The following is a 22465-nucleotide window of genomic DNA, read 5'->3' as shown; positions in this document are numbered from 1 at the left end:
AGAATGCATGCAAGTCCCCCACCCTCTTGATGGAGGCCAATGCAACCAGGAGCGCTGTCTTCATAGACAGGAACTCAAGCTCCACTGATTGCAAAGGCTCAAAGGGAGCACTCCGCAGGGCAGTTAGAACCACTGAGAGGTCCCAAGAGGGAACGAGAGGAGGACGAGGAGGATTCAGTCTCCTCGCTCCTCTCAGGAACCTGATGATCAGGTTGTGCCTTCCAACAGACTTACCTTCGACTGGGTCATGGTGTGCGGCAATAGCGGCAACATAGACTTTCAGGTGGAGGGAGACAGCCTTCGCTCCAGCCTATCTTGAAGGAAGGAAAGCACGACACTAATCGAACATCTCCGGGGGTCTTCTTGAAGAGAAGAGCACCAGTTGACGAAGAGGTTCCACTTCAACGCGTAGACGTGTCTCGTGGATGACGCTCTAGCGGAAGTGATGGTAGCCGCCACCGTAGGTGGAAGGGTACTCAAACCTGCTTCGTCCCGTCCAGGAGCCACACGTGGAGGTTCCAAAGATCGGGACGAGGGTGCCATAGGGTGCCCCGTCCCTGAGAAAGGAGGTCCCTCCTCAGGGGAATCGGCCAGGGACGTGCTGTCGCGAGGAGTACTAGTTCGGAGAACCCGGTCCGGGCGGGCCAGTATGGCGCGACCACAATGACCTGCTCCTCGTCCTCCCTGACCTTGCGCAGGGTCTGCGCAAGAAGGCTCACTGGGGGAAACGCATATTTGCGGCCCCGCGGCTAGCTGTGCGCCAGTGCATCCGTGCCGAGCGTGCCCTCGGTCAGGGAATAGCACAGGGCGCAATGGGTCGAGTCGTGAGAGGCAAACAGATCTATCTGTGCGTCCCCGAACTGGTCCCAAATCAGCTGAACCGACTGGGGATGGAGTCGCCAATCTCCCGGGAGGGGCTGAAGCCGTGAGAGCTCGTCGGCTGCACAGTTCAGGGCTCCGGGGATGTAAATGGCATGAAGCGACCTCAGATGCTTCTGACTCCATATGAGGAGGTGGCGGGCGAGTTGCGACATACGGCGGGAGCGTAGACCACCTTGATGGTTGATGTACGCTACAGTGGCGGTATTGTCTGAACGGACTAGTACGTGTTGGTTCTTGAGCACGGCCCGGAAGCGGCGCAGAGCAAGACGTACGGCCAGCAACTCGAGGCAATTGGTGTGCCAGAGGCGACGGGGTCCTGTCCAGGAGCCCGCGGCAGCACGTCCATTGCACATGGCACCCCAGCCCGTGGAGGAGGCATCTGTCGTTACAACAACATGGCGCGAAGCTCGTTCCAGGGGCACTCCGGCCCGTAGAAAACTGAGGTTCGACCACGGGGTGAAGGTCTGACGGCAGGTCGGAGTAACTGTTACTCGGAGGGTGCCGTGTTGCCATGCCCACCTCGGGACTCGGTCGCGAAGCCAAAGCTGAAGCGGTCTCATATGAAGCAATCCGAGCGGCGTTGCCGCGGCTGCAGAAGCCATATGCCCAGGAGCCTCTGAAAAAGTTTCAGTGGAACCGCACTCTTGCCCTCGAACTGTTTTATCTTTCAGGCAAGTCAGCAGTGACTGCGCGCGCGCTAGCTCGTAAGCTGCGCGGACATGGCGACCGAGTCGATATCCATACCGAGAAAAGAGATCCTCTGCACGGGGCAAAGTTTGCTCTTCTCCCAGTTGACCCGAAGGCCCAGACGAGCTAGGTGCCGAAGCACTAGGTCCCTGTGTTCGCAACCTGAACTCGAGAGTGAGCTATAATCAGCCAGTCGTCGATATAACTCAGGATGCGAACCCCGTGTTCCCGAAGGGGAACAAGGGCAGCCTCGACGACCTTCGTGAAGATGCGAGGAGACAGGGCTAGCCCGAAAGGGAAAACCGCGTACTGGATGCCTGCCCCTGAAAGAAAACCGAAGGAACGGTCTGTGTCAAGGAGAATAGAGACATGAAGTAGGCGTCCTTCAGGTCGATCGCTGCAAACCAATCCTAGGCCGTATGCATTCGAAAACGCGTTTGAGCATCTTGAACGGCATCCTGTGAAGGGAGCGGTTCAGCACGCGCAAGTCCAGGATTGGCCGTAACCCACCGGTTTTATTAGGGACAATGAAGTAGGGGCTGAGAAGCCGGCTGACCTCATCTCGGCTGGAGGGACAGTCTCGATTGCGCCCTTCGCCAGCAGGGTGGCAATCTCTGCTCTCCTGATGGGGGCATAGCCACCAACAAAAGTGGAGCGGACTCCCCAAGTGGGGAGGAGACCGTGCGAACTGAATCGCATAGCCGAGCCTGATGGTCCGCGCGACCCAGCGGGACAGACGGGGAAGCTCTAACCAGGCTCCCAGGAACTGAACCAGCGGGATCATGCGACCACAGGCGTCCCCCCGGAGGGGCAGCGAAGCGGAGTAACTGGCCCAGACGTGGACGGCATAGCGGCCCGATGTGGGGGCACAGTTAGCAACCGCGCCCTGGCAGAGGGGCCAGGGGAGGACCAGGCTGGTCGTCCCGCGGGGGCCTGCTCTGCCAGGGGTCTGGCGACAGAGGGGGACAGGGGCGAAGCGGTCCGTGGACGGCACGCCATGTCAACCACCTCTGGGACAGAGGGGGACGAGGAGAGCACGGCTTGTGGGCGGCGCTCTGTGACGTCCGAGAACTCTGTGCTCAGAGACGGGAGAATCAGCTCTTTGGAGAATAAGGATTCTTCCCCGGCCCTCCCCGGGGAAAGGAGTGGTCCTGCTACCAACTCCTGGAAAGAACTGAGTCCCATCTCTGAGGAGCCCAACTCAAGAGCGCCGCTTAACCCGGCGTGTAGCGGGGTGCGGGGCTGGAGAGGACTGTGGCGTCCGGCCGCGGCCTCCAGAGCCGACCCGTGTGAACGGGCGGGGTGGGAGCCGCGGGGGGGCGCCCTCGGCGGTGGGCAGACCGAGGGATCTGAGCGGACGGCGGGGCCGTCGGGACAGAATCAACCTCAGTCTGCTCCATCGCCGAGGTGCCCGTCTCACGAGCGCCGCTTAACCCGGCGTGTAGCGGGGGGCGGGGCTGGAGAGGGCTGTGGCGTCCGCCCGCGGCCCCCAGAGCCGGCCCGTGAACGGGCGGGGTGGGAGCCGCGGGAGGGCGCCTTCGGCGGTGGGCAGACGAGGGATCTGAGCGGACGGCGGGGCCGTCGGGACAGAATCAACCTCACTCTGCTCATGGGCGGCTGAGAGCTGTTGGGCAAGCCCTCAACCGCACCGCCGAAGAGGCCGACCTGGGATATGGGAATGTCGGACAGACGGGTCCGCGCGACATCCAGCACATCAGACAGGTTCAGCCACAGACTGGTGAGCATCACCTGACCCAGGGAGCGTACGGCCACTTTCGTCGCTCAGAGAGCAAGGTCAGTGGCGGCGCGCAGCTCAGTGAAGAGCCCTGGGTCAGTCCCGCCCTCGTGCAGGTCCATGAGCATCTGGGTCAGGTGGACCAGCAGAATGACCATGGCATGCAGTGAGGCGGCTGCCAGTCCCGTGGCGCTATAGGATCTCGCCACAAGCGTAGACGAAAACCTACAGGCCACGGGCGGGTGCTTAGGATTGCGCCGAGAAGAAGCACTCTGAGGACACATAGCATCGCAACAGAGCGTTCAGCCGGGGGAACCCCAGTGTACCCAAGGGCAGCGGCCCCATCGAGGGGAGGAAAGGCGGATGAGATCAGCGAGCGGTCCTGAGAAGACAAGGGGGTCTTCTAGGACTTCGAGATCTCATCATGCACGTCCGGGAAGAGAGGTATTGGGGTTTGCCACGGACGAGGGTCGGCGGCCTTACCCAAAACCAATCGTCCCAGGAAAGCATGGCCGTCATCTCCGGATCAGACTCAGGCACAGCCGTATGCACACCGGAAAGTGGCAGCTGTGACGAGCCCTCACTTCCAGAAGACTCAAGCCCACCTAGTGATGCTGCAACAGACATGGCATCTTCCTCTGTAGCTTCAACTGAAACACGCGGGCCACCAGAGGGTAGACTCGCGGGAATCAGCAGTTCACTAGCGGGCACCGTCATTGAAGAGGGGGGCTGGGGTCACGGACACATAGTCGGCGCCTTGTTCCAGACCGTAACCCTCAGGTCACCCTGGCCACCCGCCGAGATCGGGGGGTGGATGAGGGGACTCTCACTCTTGCGAGTTCACCGAGTCTCGACCTATTTATGACGCGATGATCACGTTCCCTTGCGAGAACATGAGTCACCCACGAGCGCTGTTCAAGCATGATCAAACACACTAGACAGCGCTCGTGCCCATCAGAGTCCGATACCAGTCCGCTGCAACCAGAAATGCACGGGCGAGCCGTCTTTAAAAAGACGTGCCGCGTGCGAGCTCTTTTATGAGAGGAGAGAAAAAAACTCCGCGATGTTGAAGCGCACAGGGAGACACACACACACTGGCAGATTACTGCACAGATCAGCAGGCACTGTGAGCTCGCTGCAGATCGCCGTCACACCAACACCGGAGAGAGAAGCTCGTCTCGTAGAGCGAAGTCAGAGATGACTGTGGAGTGAAGAAATGCTTTTGGCTCCGAAGCGAAAAACATATCTGCCTGTTGCTGGCGTCCTCCTTTTATACCCACGAGGTGGGGCGGAGTTACGTCATGCAAATTCCGCAGACCCATGGCATTTCTTTGCCATTGGCTCGTTTTGTAATACTCGAAGTTGATAGGTGTTCTAAGCGAAACCCCATTCGTCGTCATCCGACGTAACTCGGAGTGACAACGAAAGGGAACAGCTGCTTTCATGTCATGCTTTTCATAATAATGCTTCTCTGTCATGCACATTTTCACGTCGCTTATCCCCAGTCTTAACGTTTGTGCTGTTCATGTGCTGCCATGTTGCTTTATTAATCATCTGACTAACCAGGACTGTGTGCGATGCTTTTGTGTGCTAACGTGCCTGTGCTTTCACAGTCTCTGCTAGAGGAATTAGCCTCTAAGGAGTCTCAGCTGCACAGGTTGAGGGAGAAGGCCCAGCAGCTGTGGGACGGACACACGGCCGGAAAGGGCTTTGTGCACCGTGTCTCGCAGCTCTCAGCTCAGTACCTAGCTTTAAGCAACCTGACCAAGGTAACGTCCCATCTGTCTGCCGGATGGCTACCCGTCCCCAGTGCTGCAGGTGTCGACAGACTGTGTGCGCACATAGGGCTGTGTCCGAAACCTCAAAAATGCGGTTTTATCTGGTATCAAATAAAGATTGGAAGGCATCAAGACACATACAGATCCAATGTTTATGTAAAGTTCTGTCAACATTAAAATGGTGTCTGATGGAGCAGTAAATTAATTTATAAAAGAGTATAATTATTAATTGTTTTTATTTACCTGTCTGTCTGTCTATCTGTCTGTCTGTCTGTCTGTCTGTTTGTCTGTCCATCCCATCCATCCACTTTACATTTGTAAATTTCAAACATGATTAAAAAATAAATATCTAAATTTATTTATTTCAACCAAGAAATAAGGATTGTGAAATAAGCATGAAATGTTTGCTTGGATATCTAAATGATATTTAATAATAATAAAACTTGATATTGTGGTAACTGAAACAATTCTTCTTAATATGTGCTTTTAAATGTTTACGTCAGTGACCTTGGGTTTTGGACACAGCCCACGTGTTTCTATTTAGGGTGGAGAACACATTTTATCTGAAAACGTTGTGTGGAGTAATGAACAGTTATTACATTTCCAAAAGTATTGTTTTTGATGTTATATTCACATTGTATTTAGGTTCTCAATTAACTACTCAATTGTTGCACAAAAATGATGTATTTCGGGCAGTGTAAGTATTGTTATGGCTTAAATACTAAAAAACAACAACAACAACAACAACAACAAAACAAATCATATGGAATAATCATCCAGACCTATAAGTATTCAACATGACTAAAAAGTGCTGTTGCTTTCCTTTTAACACAAAATCTATTTCTAATAAGATGCTACCCCTACCAAATAATTGTTATTAACTGTATGTTATGATCATGTAAGGATCACAGAGATATTATCCTAAGCAAATGATTCACTTTATCTTTGAGAAGTGATTATTTATCTGATTATGTTGTGCCTGTCTGATAGGAAAAAGCATCTCGAATCGACCGCATTGTGTCCGAGCACCAGCTGTTCTCACAGGGCCTGAAAGAGCTGCAGAACTGGGTGGCTGATACCAGTCACATGCTGCAAACTTACTGCACTCCCACCGCAGACAAAAACGTGCTGGACAGCAGGATGATCAAACTCGAGGTGAAGAACAAAGCCGAGAATATATGTCACCATAATAACCATATTCATAATAACCAAATCAAACATAAACTAGAGTGCGGTCATGCAACATTAATATAGCATACTGAATTCTATACTACTGAAATGTTTATTGTTGAATATTGCATACTATTTCGCATACTACTTTTGTAGTGGGCAATATATACTGTGCAATATTCAGTGAGCACAGGAGGTCGGAGTTTGAATTCTGAACATTTGATCTAAAGTATGTGACTGGGGCATTTGATTTCATTGCCCTTATCATGTATTTTACTTGTAATGAGAGGTTTTTGCATACATGTTACCCAGGCTTTACTGACGGCACGTCAAGAAAAGGAAATACAGCTGAAAATGCTGCTAACAAGAGGAGAGTCTGTTCAGAGGAACACCTCCGCTGAGGGTGTGCATCTGGTCCGCCAACAAATCGAGGACCTCAAGGACTCCTGGGATGGACTGCTGTCAGCATCTATTCAGTGCAAAAGGTTAATGTGGTCTTATTAAAAGCAGTGCAAAAGCTTAACATAAAAATACACTTGGTTCGTTGATAATTACATTTGTATTTGATGGATGTCATAAAAAAGTATATACACTAATATGTCATGGTTAAGTAATTTTATGTGGTTGCAGAGAATAGTTTATTTTTTTATTGTGTATATATATATATATATATATATATATATATATATATATATATATATATATATATATATACTATGGAAGGCAGTAGGAAAATGGTTAACCATATTCTTCAAAATATCTTCTTTTGTGTTCAGCAGAAGAAGAAATTCATACAGGTTTGGAACAAATTTTTGGGTGAACTATACCTTTAAAGGGAATGTTAGCAAAATGTTTGTAGAACACATTTTTGTTAGCTTGGCAAGAGGTCTGATTCCTCTTCCTAACAAATGAAAATAATCTGAAATCATTGCAAAACAGCTTCTCATTGAGATTAAAACAGAAGACTCAAAACTAGTATATAGCGAACTCTAGAACCTTGTACAGACAAAAAATGGTTGTTAATAAAAAGAGTGTTCTTTGCTGAAGTTGAATTAGTTACTATATAAAAGGGTGTTATGTTTGGGTTCGAACAGTCAACTGGAGGGCGCTCTGTCACAGTGGACCAGTTACCAGGAGGACGTGCGTCAGTTTGTGAGCTGGATGGAGACTGTGGAAGAGACTTTAAACTCAGCAGACAAACAGTGTTCTGAGATGAGAGACAAAACCACCAACCTGGGCAAAGCCAAAGTACGGTGTTATTGTCAATGCTTTGAGTCTCTGAATAATTTGTAATTGTATTCAGTCCTGGCTTATAAACACTCTCCTCCTTTCAGTTGCTCTCAGAAGATGTTTTAAGTCACAGCAGTGTTCTGGACGTCATATCCATGAAGGGATCCAACATGGCTGAGCACTATGTCACCCAGCTAGAGATTCAAGACTTGCAAGAGCGCTATAACATTGTCAAAAATAAAGCCCAGGTATAATGCATCCCTCATTGGTCACCATATAGAATATTCAGCATGTGTTGATGAACTCACATGTTTCTGCCACAGTGTGCAGTTGCCAAAGCAGAGGAGCTGGTTTCAGCCCATCAGGTGTACCAGCACATTCTGCATGAGTTTAAAGACTGGCTGGAGCAACAGCAGGAGAGACTGAGCTGCTACACCCAGCTGGAGGGAGACGTCGAGACTCTAGAGGACACGCTACGCAAACTACAGGTCAGAAGACGTCTTGAAGTAGTTATTGTGAGGGACATTATATGCTGAGAAAGTTTGACACCTTATTTGTTCATTTTATCTTTCTTAACTTTGAAACATCATTTTTATTTTGTAATACTTTTTTTCTTTTAATGACTAATGTTTTATATATTTAGTTATATTTAGAAAAAAGATTCTACCAAATAATTGAATATGTCATTAACAAAAATAATGCTTAAGATAAGTAGTACATGACACATACTGTATATTCAAATATAATTATGACAATATATTAATCAAATTTTAAAGTGTCTAACTGTTGAAAAGGAAATTTAGTTTTATATATATATATATATATATATATATATATATATATATATATATATATATATATATATTTATATATATATATATACAAAATACAGTGCTGGTCAGAATTATTTGCCCCCTTGGTAAATATGATCAAAAATGGCTGTAAAAATCTGCATTGTTTATCCTTTTGATATTGTATTTTTTTTTAAATGCAAAAATCTAACATTTTATTGAAGTAAAAGATTTGAAAGTGGGAGGAAAATCACATTATGAAATAAATGTTTTTCTCCAAAACACATTGGGAACAATTATTTGCACTCTTTTATTAAATACTTTTTGCAACCTCCTTTTTCCAAGATAACAGCTCTGAGTTTTCTCCTATAATGCCTGATGAGTTTGGAGAACACCTGACAGGAGATCAGAGACCATTCCTCCACACAGAATCTCTCCAGATCTTCTCTTAAGTTTAGCCCACTCGTTTTCTATAGGGTCCAGTTTAGGGGACTGGGATGGCCATTGCAGATGCTTGATTTTGTGCTCAGTGACCCATTTTTGTTTTGATTTTGATGTTTGTTTTTGGATCATTGTCCTGTTGGAAGATCCAAACATGGCCCATTACAAGATTTTTAGCTCAGGCTGTAAGGTTTTGAATTTTTATCTGTTGGTATTTGATCGAATCCAAGATGCCATGTATCTGAATACATGTCCAGGACCTTTGGCAGAAAATTAGGCCCACAGCATTAAAGATACAGCAGAGTATTTCATTTTACACATGGCGTACTTTATCATCACTGTGTGGACCAAACCCATATTAAGTGTATGCTGCCAAAAAGCTCTTTTTTTTGTTTCATCTGTCCATAGAACGTTTGAAAAGTAACTGACACTACTGGAACTTCAAACGGGACGGGTTCTATGGTCAGATGAAACAAAAACTTTTGCTTTTTTGGCAGCAAACACTTAATATGATTTTGGTGCACACAGGGATAAAAAGTACCCCATGTGTAAAATGAAATACTCTGCTGTATCTTTAATGCTGTGGGCCTAATTTTCTGCCAGAGGTCCTGGACATGTATTCAGATACATGGCATCATGGATCAAATACCAACAGATAAAAATTCAAAACCTTGCAGCCTGTGCTAGAAATCGTATAATGTGCCATTTTTGGATCTTCCAACAGGACAATGATCCAAAAACAAAGATCAAAATCAAAGCAAAAATGGGTCACTGAGCACAAAATCAAGCATCTGCAATGGCCATCCCAGTCCCCTAAACTGGACCCTATAGAAAACGACTGGGCTAAACTTAAAAGAAGATCTGGAGAGATTCGGTGTGGAGGAATGGTCTCTGATCTCCTGTCAGGTGTTCTCCAAACTCATCAGGCATTATATGAGAAGACTCAGAGCTGTTATCTTGGAAAAATGAGGTTGTAAAAAGCATTTAATAAAAGGGGACAAATAATTGTTCCCAATGTGTTTTGGAGAAAAACATTTATTTCATAATGTGATTTTCCTCCCACTTTCAATTATTTTTCTTCAATAAAAGGTTAGATTTTTGTCATAAAAAAAAAAAAATATATATATATATATATCAAAAGGATAAACAATGCAGATTTTTACAGCCATCTTTGATCATATTTGATCAAGGGGGCAAATAATTCTGACCAGCACTGTATTTATTATTCAGATTTACAATTTAATATTTATAATTAGGGATGCACCGATATAGACATTTTGGTTAATTTGGATAATCGATTATGTTTTAATTGTAAAGTCTGATATTATGATCTCTTAATGTTTTTTTCTGTTGCTTAAAAACATGATCATAATAAAGTTAAAATGTTATACATTTAGAATATGTAAATATCAGACATCAAAACATAATATAAGGTAGAAAGATGCATAATGGCTTCTACAGACAGACAATACTCTCTGAGGTACAAAATATGATTTTATATATTTGTATTTATATTTTATATGTATATTCTTTATTATATTTGAGAAACTAGTAGTATAATTTAAATTAATTATGTAATTCTGTTCTTCTGTAATTCTGTTCTTCAAAAAAACAATAGTTATTAAAGGAAATTATGATTATATAGTTTTTTAAAGCTTTTTAATTAAGTTAGATTGTTTTAATATATTCATATTAATAATTAATTATATATTACTTATATATAATTTTTATCTATTTTATATATTTTTAATAATTTAAAATTTTCATATATATATATATATATATTTTTTTTTTTTTTAATTATTATTATTATATCATTTTAATTATATTTAAATGATTTTAAGCCATCCTTTAGCCCCTCTTGGAAGCTCCCCTAGTGGACCCGGCCATCTGGTTTAAAATGACTGATGTGCCATTAAAAATTAGAAATGCCATTATTAGCCAATACCGATGTGATCTACACTATATATATATATACGTATATATATATATATATATATATTGTTGTTGTTGTTGTTGTTGTTGTTGTTGTTGTTGTTGTTGTTGTAATTATCTGCTGAATATTTTTATTACTTGGCATTTTAATATAAATATGCTTAGAGAAATAACTAATATCCATCTCCAGGAGCTGCAGGTGCACTGCACAGAAGGTCATGCTCTGCTCAACACGCTGCTGGTGACCCGAGAGCAGGTGATTCCTTGGGGCGTCCCGCAGTTAGAGGACCGATGCTTGGAGACGGTCCAGCAGGAGTGGGGCTCGTATCAGGCCCGGCTGGGTGAGACCAGATCTCACCTCAACAGCGCTCTTGCCAAACTCCGACAGATTGAGCAGAAGTTCCAGCGGCTGGATAACTGGCTCAAGGGGATGGAGACTAAAGGACAGTTACGCTCCGGCTGTCGCTCTGACAGAGGAACAAAAGAGGCACAGCTACATCTCCTGAAGGTTGGATTCAATGAAAAAAAGATTACAATTTTCTTGTAAAATGCACACCAGTAATCTGTTTTATTCACAAGTTTGAATCGTAGTTACCATAAATCTGGATTGGTACGCTAAAGGTTATAGGTTCAAACCCAAGATGAGGTTATTCCTTCCTGTAACCTACAGTTGCTCCAAGAGAACTGTTCCTGTAGAATATGTCAGTGATATATTGTTGTGATTGTTTCTTCAGGGTTGGCATGAGGAGGTGCTGGCCTATCAGGAGGAGATTGAGGGTCTCAGTGTCCTGGCCCAACAGGTTTTAGAAGAGATGCCCATAAGCAGCAGAGTCAGTGCTAGAGCCACACAACTGACGTCCCGCTATCATGCCCTTCTGCTACACTTGCAGGTACACTTTAAACACACCTTTACCTAGCCAATTAAATGAAAACATACCATAAACCTTCTATAAAGTGTTTATAAATCTAATTGTAATAATCATCTCAGACTAATTCTAACCCTAATAAACAGTATATATTCTATTAATGAATAATCTTTCCAAGAGGGGTTGTGTGAGATTTAGCTACACGTAACTTCTTCAGGCAGTTTTGTATCTAAATGGGGGTATTATTATTTAAAAAAACAAAACAAAAAAAACATTTTTAATTGTGAAAGACTAACCTTAACTCAAACCTTGCCCCTAAAAGACAACCTAAGGCATTTTTAGAATAAAAAAATATATAATTTACTTACATTATTTAGCACTGTTTCCTTCAAGGATATTTTCTCACAATGAAGTCATATTTAACTCATTTTTTGGGATATTTGGCTTTGTAATGATTTGAAACACACATACTATAAATACAGCACAAGAGTTACAATGCTGAATTAAACTATTCATTTTATATGTGTTTACAGGACACTATCAAGCAGCTGAAGGAGGAAATGTCCGTTATTGAAGAGTCCCAGAGTGTCTTTAGCACCTTCTCTGATTGGTTGTGCACAGCGCAAAAGGACTTCAGTAGTGTGACCACTACTACCATTGATGTGGTGGATCGTGTTTCCATGGAGAAAAAGATGAAAAAATTAGAGGTTTGACAAATATGATATTTTATTATTAAGATAAAGCAGCTTTATACTTAAACGTGTGCAATTTTACACTTTTTTTTAAAATGTGCAGTGATGCAGTCAATATATTTTTTTGTTGACAAAATGAATACTTTTTTTCAGTAAGGATGCATTAAATTGATCAAAAGGGACAGTAAAGACATTCACAATGTTACAAAATATTTCTATTTTTAAAAAAATGCTGTTATTTTCTATTCATCAAAAAATCCTGAAAAAATCAATCATAGTTTCCACAAAAATATCAAGTAGCACAACTGTTTTCAACATTGATTATAATAATAGGAAATATTTCTTGTGCATCAAATCAGCATATTAGAATGATTTCTGAAGGATCATGTGACACTGAAGACTAGAGTAATGATTCAGCTTTGCAACACAGGAATAATTAATTTTTTTAAATATTACTGCCCTATTTTTGATCAAATAAATGCATCCTACTCACAAGAGACCTTTTAAAAATATATTAAAAAATCTATTTATGTCTCAGGCTCTGCAGGGTGATATGGAGCTGGGTCACACCTTCCTGAAGACCATGCGTGAAAAGACTGATCGTGCCATGACGTTCCTGGAGGAACCTGAGGCAGAGCAGCTCAAGGAGGAAGTCGACACCCGACTCTCCCAGCTGGAGGCGTTGATCAGAGCTCTGCGGTCAGAGCTTAGTGCCACAGAGAAATCGATACAGCTCTCCAAAGACTTCCTGGACAAATACAAGACTCAATCACAATGGCTTACAGCGACAAAATCACTGCTGGCGTCCCCTGTGGAGCCAAAGGCTGAACTTTACCAAAAAAAGGCTCAGCTAGCCAAATATAAGGTGAGCAAAACAGATTTTTTTGTGAGAAATGAATACAGTTGTAGAGAATTCATTATAATGTTTTATAAGGAGTTTTGTTTGATCCAAGTGGCCATTAATAGCAACATTCAGAGAGTGAGGAATAAACAGGAACAACATGATAAATCACTTTTGTATGAGCATGAACAATTATGCATAGCTTCTAATACAGCCGTCTTCAGAGAGTCATGTAAACCCTTTTCTATGCCCTTTGTCTGCTTCTAGACAATCCAGCAGACCATCCAGTCCCATGAGTCAGCTGTCAAATCGGTTATAGAGAAGGGAGATGCACTCCTTGAAACGATTCGGGACCCATCTGTCAGCGAGAACATTGGCAAGTTGAAAGCCGACTATCAAGAGTTATGCAAGGATGCCAAGGTACTGTCATGCATAATACAAGACCCTTTGAAAACCTGTCTCTGCTACCTGTGTTCCATGCGTTTTGCTGGTGTGTTGTAGGTTCATGTTCAGAGTTTGACGGAGAGCGTGAGAGAGCATGAGGACTATAACAGTGAACTTCAAGAAGTAGAGAAATGGCTGTTACAGATGTCTAGCAGGCTGGTCACTTCTGATTCCACACAAAGTGGCAATTTAGAGACGGCCACACAACAGCTAGCCAGACACAAGGTGTGTGCACTGCTTTTATTGCTATTATTTATATCTTCCAGATATCCCATGAACAATAGCTTTGCAGCAACTTGCAAGCCATAAAACTACTGTTTTTTTTTTTTACATATTTATATTTTTAGATAATATGAATAAACATATTTTGTTTTCAACTACTGACTTTTCTTAGCTTCATTTTTGTCAATTCTATTTCTGATTTGGCCTGTTTCTTCTCAGGCAATAATGGAGGAGATAGCTGGTTTTGAGGAGCGTTTGACCAGCCTGAAGGACAAAGGCGAACGTCTCACCAGTAGCTGCACAGAACAAGTGCAGGCCAAGATCAGTCAGCAGATCCAGGCACACCAGCAGGGAACCAGAGACAGTTATTCAGCTATCTGCAGCACTGCTCAGCGTGTGAGCACTCCTGATAATAAAGGATTGCATTATCAGAAATGTTGCCTTATTTATTTCATAGTCTAATGTTCATTGTTTGGCATCATCAGGTGTATCAGAGTCTTGACCGTGAGCTCCAGAAGCACGTCAGCCATCAGGACACCCTGCAGCAGTGTCAGATGTGGCTGTCCACCGTTAAAGAGGAGATCCAGCTGCAGACGCAGACTCCTTATGGCCTTCAGGAGGCTCTGAAACAGGTAGATGCCACTGAGCAGGAGAGTGATTCTGTGCTAACTGTTACAAACCAGCTTAGAAGGTGTCTGAACAAATTTGAGACAAATATCATATAGATTACAGTAACAATTATAGCATTAAGGTTTTAACATATATATGTGTTTTTCATTAAGGTATATATATATATATATATATTTTTTTTTTAAAGGGAATTGAATAGACATTGTTTACAGCACTTGTAGAGCTATTGTATTCATGTTGTTTTTATTATTATTTTTTGCACATACAGTATATGTTTAAATGATATTTAGTTACATTTTGAATACTTACTCCACAGGTTAAGCACTTCAGGGCCCTACAGGAGCAGGCCAGTACATATCTTGATCTGGTTTGTTCAGTGTGTGATTTATCTGATGAGTCCGTAAGGGCTACAGCTGCCAAAATACAGCAAACCAAAACAATGGTGAGTTTGATCACGCAGACTTAACTAACGCTGTTTTGGGATGTAAAATGTATCTAGTTAATAATAATATGATTGAAATCGTCAATTCTGCAGATTGAGGAGAGGATGACCATTTCTCAAGAGCTGTCAGATAGCTGGAGGGAGATTAAAGAGCAGAAACAGGAACTAGCATCACTTTTCCAGGACATGGAACAGCAATTGCAAAGTCTCTCCAGGAGACCTGCGGAACTGGAGCCCAAGATTGCTCAAAACATGCTTGATCAAGCCAAAGTAAATATATGTGTCTGATCTCGATTCATGTAATGTTTCTATATATTTTAATTTAATTTAATTATATATAAAAATATATTAGGAATATACTGTATATATTGGTAAATTGAACGTGGGTTGAGAAAAAAAAAATTGGCTATGATTTTATTGCTTAATATTATTTTTTACCTGCCCTGGCCTTGATTACATCAGCAGAACGTGGACAAAAGCTAAATGTTTAAAATGTGGAGAAAGTTCTTACATTTTAATGACAGATTATGACAACAGGCATTTTTATTTTTAGAATAATGTGCACCTTTGAATTCTGCACAAAAATACCAGGGAGATTTAATTATAACGTAAAAGAGTCCATTTTCATTTCTCATCTTGTCTCTCTTTTTATGCTTGTCTTTTCTTCTGTGCTCATGTTGCCTGTAGGAATTTGGTCAGCACCTTCAAAGCAGACAAAGCACTCTGACTAAAATGACAGAGCTTGTGAGTAAGCTGACAGAAGGGAAGGAGTCTCCTGAGCATACAGAGATTGGTCGATTGAGTCATGCATGGCTGGAACTGTGTCATCAGGCTAACAAACTGCATGCTCAGAGAGAGGAAGATCTACAAAGGACTAATGAGTATCATGGCTGCATCAGTGCCATGGAAGCCCTCTTTGAACAGGTGTCCAAGGAATGGGATAGCCTGGCCAGGTAGACCTATTATTCAGGATTTAGTGTAAATGTATTCGTATGACACTTTTAATTAGTGCTACATTGAAAGTGTCATTTGAGACTTACATTATTCTTTCATGATTTTGTAGAACTGATGCTGAGAGTTCATCTAATCATTTGGAGGCTCTTCGGAAACTCTCGGTTGTTCTTAAAGAAAAGATAAACACACTTGATGACCTCAAAGAACAGAAGCAAAAAGTAATGTACCACTTAAACCTGGATGACAAAGAGCTGGTGAAGGAGCAGATCGGCCACTTTGAGCAACGATGGACCCATTTAGAGAGCCTCATTGAGAGGAAGATCCAAGACTCCATTGTGACCCTTGAAGACATGGGCCAAGTTGAGGCCCGTTTGAGGGAAGCTCGCGAATGGGCAGAGGAGCAGCAGCCTGCCCTGTCTGAAGCCATGAAGATGAGTCCTCCACCTGAGCTAGCACAGAGTTTCCTCTTTGACCATCTCACCATATGCAGTGAACTGGAAGTCAAGCAGCTTCTGCTGGCCCAGGCTATGAGCGATGCAGATAGGGTTTTAGCACATCTTGGGCTAAACGAAAGGCAAAGACTTCAGCAGCTCATCTCTGAAACTCAAGCAGAAGTGGAGTCCTTAAGCATCAAAGTGGCTCAACGTAGGAAACACCTAAGCAAAGCCTTCACTGAGAGAACCCAGTTCCTGTTGGCTGTGAATCAAGCTATCACCTGGGTCCAACAGAACGAGAAGAAAGCACAAGCAGAGGATTATATAGCCCTACTTCCCGATGACCTATCTAAGCAGGTGAGGACATGCAGGAACATCCAGAGTAGCTTGAGGGCCTACCACAGTGAGCTGACCTCCCTATGGTCCCAAGGTAGGGATTTGATGAAAGATGCCTCTGAAGAAGAGAAATCAGAGATGTTAAAAAAGCTCCAAGAGCTGCAGAATACCTTCGAGGTTGCCCTACAGAAGTGTAGCCAGAGGCTTCAGGAGCTGGAAAAGGTATTGGTGACTAGAAAATATTTCAAGGTAGATCTCGAGAAGATATGCCAGTGGTTGAAGCAAGCTGATATTGTGACCTTCCCAGAGATCAACCTCATGAATGGAGATGCTGAATTAAGCTCGCAACTTACAAAATACCAACAAATATTGGATCAAGCCATGGAATATGAGAACCTTCTGCTAACTGTGCAAAGAACGGGTCAAGAAATACTTCCCACTCTGAATGAAGTCGACCATTGCTACTTAGATGAGAAACTGATTGCTCTTCCTCAACAGTACAATAATATTTTAGGACTAACCAAAGAGAAACAAGAGAAAATACAGCAAGCTATTCTTGCCCGACAGGAATATGCCTCCTTTATTGATATCACCCACAAAGCACTTAAAGAACTTGAGGAACAGTTCTATAATTTGGGGACGCAGTCTGTCAGCCTTAAGACTGAGGAAGTTGTCAGTCTTCTGGCAGATTATAAAGCCCTCCTAGAGGAGTTGACCAATCTTGGACAAGCCGTCAGTGAGCTTAACCAGAAGAAAGAGGGATTTCGAAGCACTGGTCAACCTTGGAGACCTGAAGAAATGACTCAACTTGTTAGCCTTTACAACGGACTCAAAAGATTGATTGAGCAGAGGGTAGAACATCTCGACGACACTCTGGAATCTTTTGAGGACCATCAAGCCATGGCTATGCAGGTTGATTCCGAGCTAAAGGCCACCAAAGAGCAACTGGTGAAAGTTAATGCGGAGACACAGTCAGCTGAGGAGAGATTGAAAAACTATCATGCCCTGGCTGCTAGTCTTCAAGGTGCCAGCTCTCACCTCACTCGACTCATGGAGCAGATGGATAACCTGGTATCCCACATGGATACCGCTGCACACGAGGCTTCAAAGCAGCGGGTGACCTCTTGGCAGGAAGAGCTTCAGTCATTACAGTCAGCTGTTGGAGAACTAATTGTGGAGTGTGAGAACAGGTTTGTGCAGAGTAAAGACTTTGAGACCGAAGTCAATCGGACCTTAACTTGGCTCCAGCAAATCAAAGATGAACTTGGCTCTGAGGTGGTGGTAGACGTCAAGATTGAGAAAGTCCAGGAGGAAATCAGGAAGCAACAGATAATGCAAGAGGAAGTGCAGTCGAGGCTGAGGATAGTGGCAGCTCTTAGCACCAGAGAGAAGCAGAAGTACACCAGTGCCAATGAGCTCGTTCCCGCTCACGTGGACTCAAGTCTACAAGAGATGGCCAAGCTGGAGGCTGATGTTCAACGTGCCCTGAGCTCTAAACAGGCAAGTTCTATTGAAACCATCAATTTAACCAAGACTATTAGTTAAAGCACAAAATCCTTGCATATATCTTCACCGTTTCGTTATGTTTTAGATACTGTGCCCCAACATGGGATGCTGGTGTGCCTACCAGGTCTCTTAATAAGCTAAGCCAGCAAGAGTTCCTTAGTCAACCAATGGTTACCCTACACTCTTAAAAATAAAGGTTCTTTATTGGCATATATGGTTCCATGAAGAACCTTAAATGTCCATGGATCCTTTCCATTGTTCAAAAGGTTCTGTATAGTGCATAGGTTCTCAAAGTGCGGCCCGCGGAAACATTTTTGGCGGCCCGTGATAACATCTGAAAAACATGTATAAAACTGTTCAAACTGTACATTGCTTTGAAAAAATGAATCTATCCGTTTAGTGGTGTTTAGCGGCAAAAAACAGCACCACAAATCCCATTGCAATTTAAAAGGGTATGTTGACCAAGTAATCAATATTCAGTGTGATTTAATGACAAGCTTATTAATAGCCGCGTTTCCATTACCTTTCAAATTTTTCGCTGGCGCGAACACTTGCATTTTCCTATCAACAGTGGAGACAACTTAAAATACTCTATCATTTCTGGTCATACAGAAAATAATGATACATTATTCGCAACTACTTGTATTTGTGTAAACTCATAATAACAAGAAAACATTGTGATTTTGTAAAATAAAATAAAACAATCAGTAGCCTACACGCTTTCATGATTTCCGTGAACTGGAGCGCGAGAACTGAAACAAAATATAGCCTATGTAGGCTATAGCTTGAAATGTCCACTTTTAAACAAATTCGAATTGAAAGCTAATACCTTCTGATTATGTAATCCGTATGAAAGGTGCATTTCTCTCTAAAAGCGCATCTGCTTAACAGCGGAGATAGGGATATGTTTTTTAGCCGAAACTTAGAAAACAATAATTAATAAACAATTAAAATGCCTAGCTGTTTTTTCAGACACATTTATTATCATTTGCTGAAAAAGTCTTTCGATATTTACTTTGTTGCGCAACAGTTGGTGTTGCCAGTTCAAATTAAAATGTTGGTGTTCAACTTTGCGTTTTAAAAAGACAACAACCGTTAATTTTTCGTTTTTCAGTTACGGGTTAAAAAAGATAGATAATAATAATAATAGCGCAAACATTTGCGAAAATCTGCAATAATGGAAACGCGTCTGACAGGCAATGATAGATATGAATGATGATGACTTGTTTGGTAAGCTTCTATTTTAAAAGTTTCTGTTAAAAAAAACTCGCCAGGTTTTGCCTCAGTTATGAATCAAAATGTGTTTATTGCAATAAATATAAACTGTAGAGATGCAATCTGGTCATTAAAATTATTTCAAATGGGATTTTTTTTCTCCCCCGCCCCTTTGGCGGCCCTCAGTTCAATGTTGGGTTACTAAATTGGCCCTCACCTATGAAAACTTTGAGAACCCCTGGTATAGTGGAAAAAGTACTTCACACTTAGAAAAAAATGTTATTTTAAGAATTGTTCCTTGAACGGTTCTTGGGGGAATGGTCCTTCTATGGCATATAAAACCTTTTGAAACCTTAATTTTTAATAGTGTAGCTTACTATTAACTAATGAATCCAAATGTTTCTCATATAGATTACATTAGAACAAGCTCTTGGCTTGTGTCAGAAGTATCACTCCAGAATGCAAACAGCATGTGAGTGGCTGGAGGACGCTGTGGGCTTCTTGCAACAGGCCAGCCTCGGGGTGGACGTGGAGAACTACGAGGAGTGTTTGAGGCAACAAGAAGATATCATGGCCACTGAACAGGAGTTTCTGGGTGTTCTTGAGGAGCTGGAATCGTTGCCACCTCAACTTGAAAACCTGGTCAACCCTACATCCAAAGAGCAGCTTCGACTTAGTGTGGAGTCTGCACAGCAGAGAGGTGTGGAGGTCAGAGACCAGCTGCAGTGCCACCAAGACATTTTAAACAGGTACAGTTTGGAACACAGCAGTTTTCCAGAACATTTGAGCTCTTAGATATATTAAGGGTTTGTTATTGTAAATTGACCCAAGTTTTGATGCCAATAAAGACTACTTATTGTAGTTATAATGTGACAATGTGACCTTTTCAGCTGTGTTGCCCAGTGGAATTCATATCAGGAGGCCAGACAGACAGTCATTGAGCTGATGAATGAGGCAGAGAAGAAGCTAACAGAGTTTTCCACAGCCAAGGCTGCAACGGGCCAGGAAGCTGAAGAGAAACTCAGGAGTCATAAGGTGAGCTAAGTATGCCATATTGACTCTCTTTGTTGAGAAAATAAACTTTTTTTGTAAACAATTGTCTACATGATGATAAACCAATTCAAAATGTCTTCATCTTTGGCCTGCAGTCATTAGTATCCATGGTGAACAGTTTCCAAGAAAAGTTGACTGGTCTGGAAGAGCAAGCATCCCAGTTAGAGCTGATTGGAAGTGACGCCAGTAAAGCCACCATAAGTCGATCCATGACCACAGTATGGCAGCGCTGGACCAGGTTACGCAGTGTAGCACGAGGCCAAGAGAGGGTGCTGGAGGATACGGCTCATGAATGGAGAACTTTCAGGGAAAAGGTGCAGTTTCACTTGTGGCCAAATATTGTTGGACTCCCCATTTGAATGTTATGATGCTCTGTCCCTACACAAATTAAGGAAATGTTAAAATAAAATTTAAATCACAAATCAAATGGTTTGAAATGGTATATTGAACATATTTCAAATATAATGGTACAAGCACTTGGCTTAACAGGTTAATGTCACAAAGAATTAAATAGTTTTTTAAATGAGACAACTGTGTTTTTCAGATGATGAAGGTTAGAGCTGTAACAGAAGAGCTGAAGGGCCGTGTTCCTGAATGCACTGCTGAAAAAGCCTCCAAAGCCACATTGCAGTCACATCTGGACCAATACGAGCTGGTTGGTCAGGACTTAGAGAGGGAGCAGTCTTCTCTAACTCTCCTAAGACAGTATGCTCTCAGCCTGCTACATGATGTGGAGGTGTCTGTGCCAACGGCTGATCATGAGCAATTACCAAGTCTGAAGGAGATCAAAGCTGTGCAAGATAAGCTAGAGAGGTGTGTAATCTTTCTCCAAACCAATATGAAATCCAGCACCAAAATATTATGTACAGTGCAAAATATGCTAATCTGTTTAGTACTTTTGAAACCTGTCAAAGAAAAGAGTACACTGTTTTTTTCTGATTTTCAGGCATCACTAAGATTTGCTAATACCAATATGTTGATATATATTTTGTACAATTTTAGTTAAACTATTAATTCAACTGTCTTAAGTAATCAATGTATTTGTAGCTTGTGCAAATGGTAAAAAGTGATTGATTGCTAACCAGTTTAATGTCAGTGTAGTTTTGCTTCCAATTAATGGCTTGAACAGAACAATGCTGATAATTAGCCTGTACCAGTAATATTGACTGAAGGCTAATTTGTACAATATGTGTCTCTCGTAGTTTCCTGCAGAAGGCCAGGACAGGAAAGACTCGGGTCCAGCAGGAATTATCGGACAGGGAAGGTGTGGAGAGAGAACTAAGTCTGGTCAAGAGCTGGATCCAGGACTCCAGGGAGCTCCTGCTGAACCCCACATCTGATCTGGACATTCTCACACAAGAATTGGAGGTGAAAAAAAATGAAACCGTATTTAGTATCCAACAATATTTTTTTTCAAATTTCAGTATGCTACACTGTTGACACAATTTGCATGTTTAAATAAGTGAAGTTGAGCTCATTGCATTATGGGATGCACTACCCAATGCCATATTTCTAGATACTATGAATTTGAGCAAATGTAGTGTGTCATCCTGGTTTTGCATGGATATAGAAGATTTACATATTGTTCACAGTATACATACTATAGTAGAAGTATGTAAGTAGAATGGTAGAATGAATTTGCCTGTCTCAATTGTATTTTAAATTTGTGCAGGTGATGCATGGAGAGCTGATCACTCATCGTCAGAACGTGGACAAGCTTGCAGAGCAGCAGCAAAGTAAATACTTGGACCTGTACACTATTTTACCATCCGAGATCTCAATGCAGCTGGCTGAAGTGTCCCTGGCACTGGGATCCATTGAGGACCAGGTACATAATTACAGTTTTTATTGTTTTCATAGTGTATTAATTGGCAGTTTCTTACTAAATCATAGGAGACCATTTTTTGAACAATATTATTACCCTTTTTACTAACACCTCATAATATAAGATATAAATGAATTAATCCATACCTTTAGGTTCAAGCCAAGGAGAGAGACATTCAGAAGACCAGAGTTATCAAAGAAGAGTTTAACTCCAGAATTCATGATGTGTCTGAAAAGTTGAAGGCCATCTCTAGCACTCTGAAGGAAAAGGCCACTGATATTGACCAGGCCAAAGATGAGGCCAGAGTAAGTGTTGCGTCCTAATAATCTTTATATTGCTAACATTTTAATGTGTTT

At 42.6% G+C, this 22465-nt stretch overlaps 1 protein-coding gene across 1 annotated transcript in view; it reads left to right on the top strand.

The window, feature by feature from the left end:
- The window catches only part of syne1b (spectrin repeat containing, nuclear envelope 1b), a 144035-nt gene that overhangs the window by 65598 nt on the left and 55972 nt on the right, over nucleotides 1-22465 (top strand). Inside the window, exons 61-85 of the mRNA XM_077238824.1 lie at nucleotides 4918-5073; nucleotides 6073-6237; nucleotides 6565-6737; nucleotides 7347-7500; nucleotides 7587-7730; nucleotides 7806-7970; nucleotides 10840-11157; nucleotides 11384-11539; nucleotides 12049-12222; nucleotides 12746-13072; nucleotides 13316-13468; nucleotides 13550-13717; nucleotides 13934-14110; nucleotides 14200-14346; nucleotides 14661-14786; nucleotides 14880-15056; nucleotides 15474-15739; nucleotides 15850-18010; nucleotides 19643-19980; nucleotides 20122-20266; nucleotides 20380-20598; nucleotides 20829-21097; nucleotides 21487-21652; nucleotides 21957-22112; nucleotides 22262-22414. Coding sequence (XP_077094939.1) covers nucleotides 4918-5073; nucleotides 6073-6237; nucleotides 6565-6737; nucleotides 7347-7500; nucleotides 7587-7730; nucleotides 7806-7970; nucleotides 10840-11157; nucleotides 11384-11539; nucleotides 12049-12222; nucleotides 12746-13072; nucleotides 13316-13468; nucleotides 13550-13717; nucleotides 13934-14110; nucleotides 14200-14346; nucleotides 14661-14786; nucleotides 14880-15056; nucleotides 15474-15739; nucleotides 15850-18010; nucleotides 19643-19980; nucleotides 20122-20266; nucleotides 20380-20598; nucleotides 20829-21097; nucleotides 21487-21652; nucleotides 21957-22112; nucleotides 22262-22414 — 6753 coding nt within the window. The remainder of the gene's footprint in view (nucleotides 1-4917; nucleotides 5074-6072; nucleotides 6238-6564; nucleotides 6738-7346; nucleotides 7501-7586; nucleotides 7731-7805; nucleotides 7971-10839; nucleotides 11158-11383; nucleotides 11540-12048; nucleotides 12223-12745; nucleotides 13073-13315; nucleotides 13469-13549; nucleotides 13718-13933; nucleotides 14111-14199; nucleotides 14347-14660; nucleotides 14787-14879; nucleotides 15057-15473; nucleotides 15740-15849; nucleotides 18011-19642; nucleotides 19981-20121; nucleotides 20267-20379; nucleotides 20599-20828; nucleotides 21098-21486; nucleotides 21653-21956; nucleotides 22113-22261; nucleotides 22415-22465) is intronic.

Source organism: Siphateles boraxobius, unplaced genomic scaffold, assembly GCF_051911475.1.
Source record: "Siphateles boraxobius isolate OS27281-9 unplaced genomic scaffold, OSU_SipBor_1 22, whole genome shotgun sequence".
Classification (NCBI taxonomy): Eukaryota; Metazoa; Chordata; class Actinopteri; order Cypriniformes; family Leuciscidae; genus Siphateles; species Siphateles boraxobius.
Note: the sequence above shows the minus strand (reverse complement) of the source record. Positions and strands in the feature narration are given on the sequence as shown.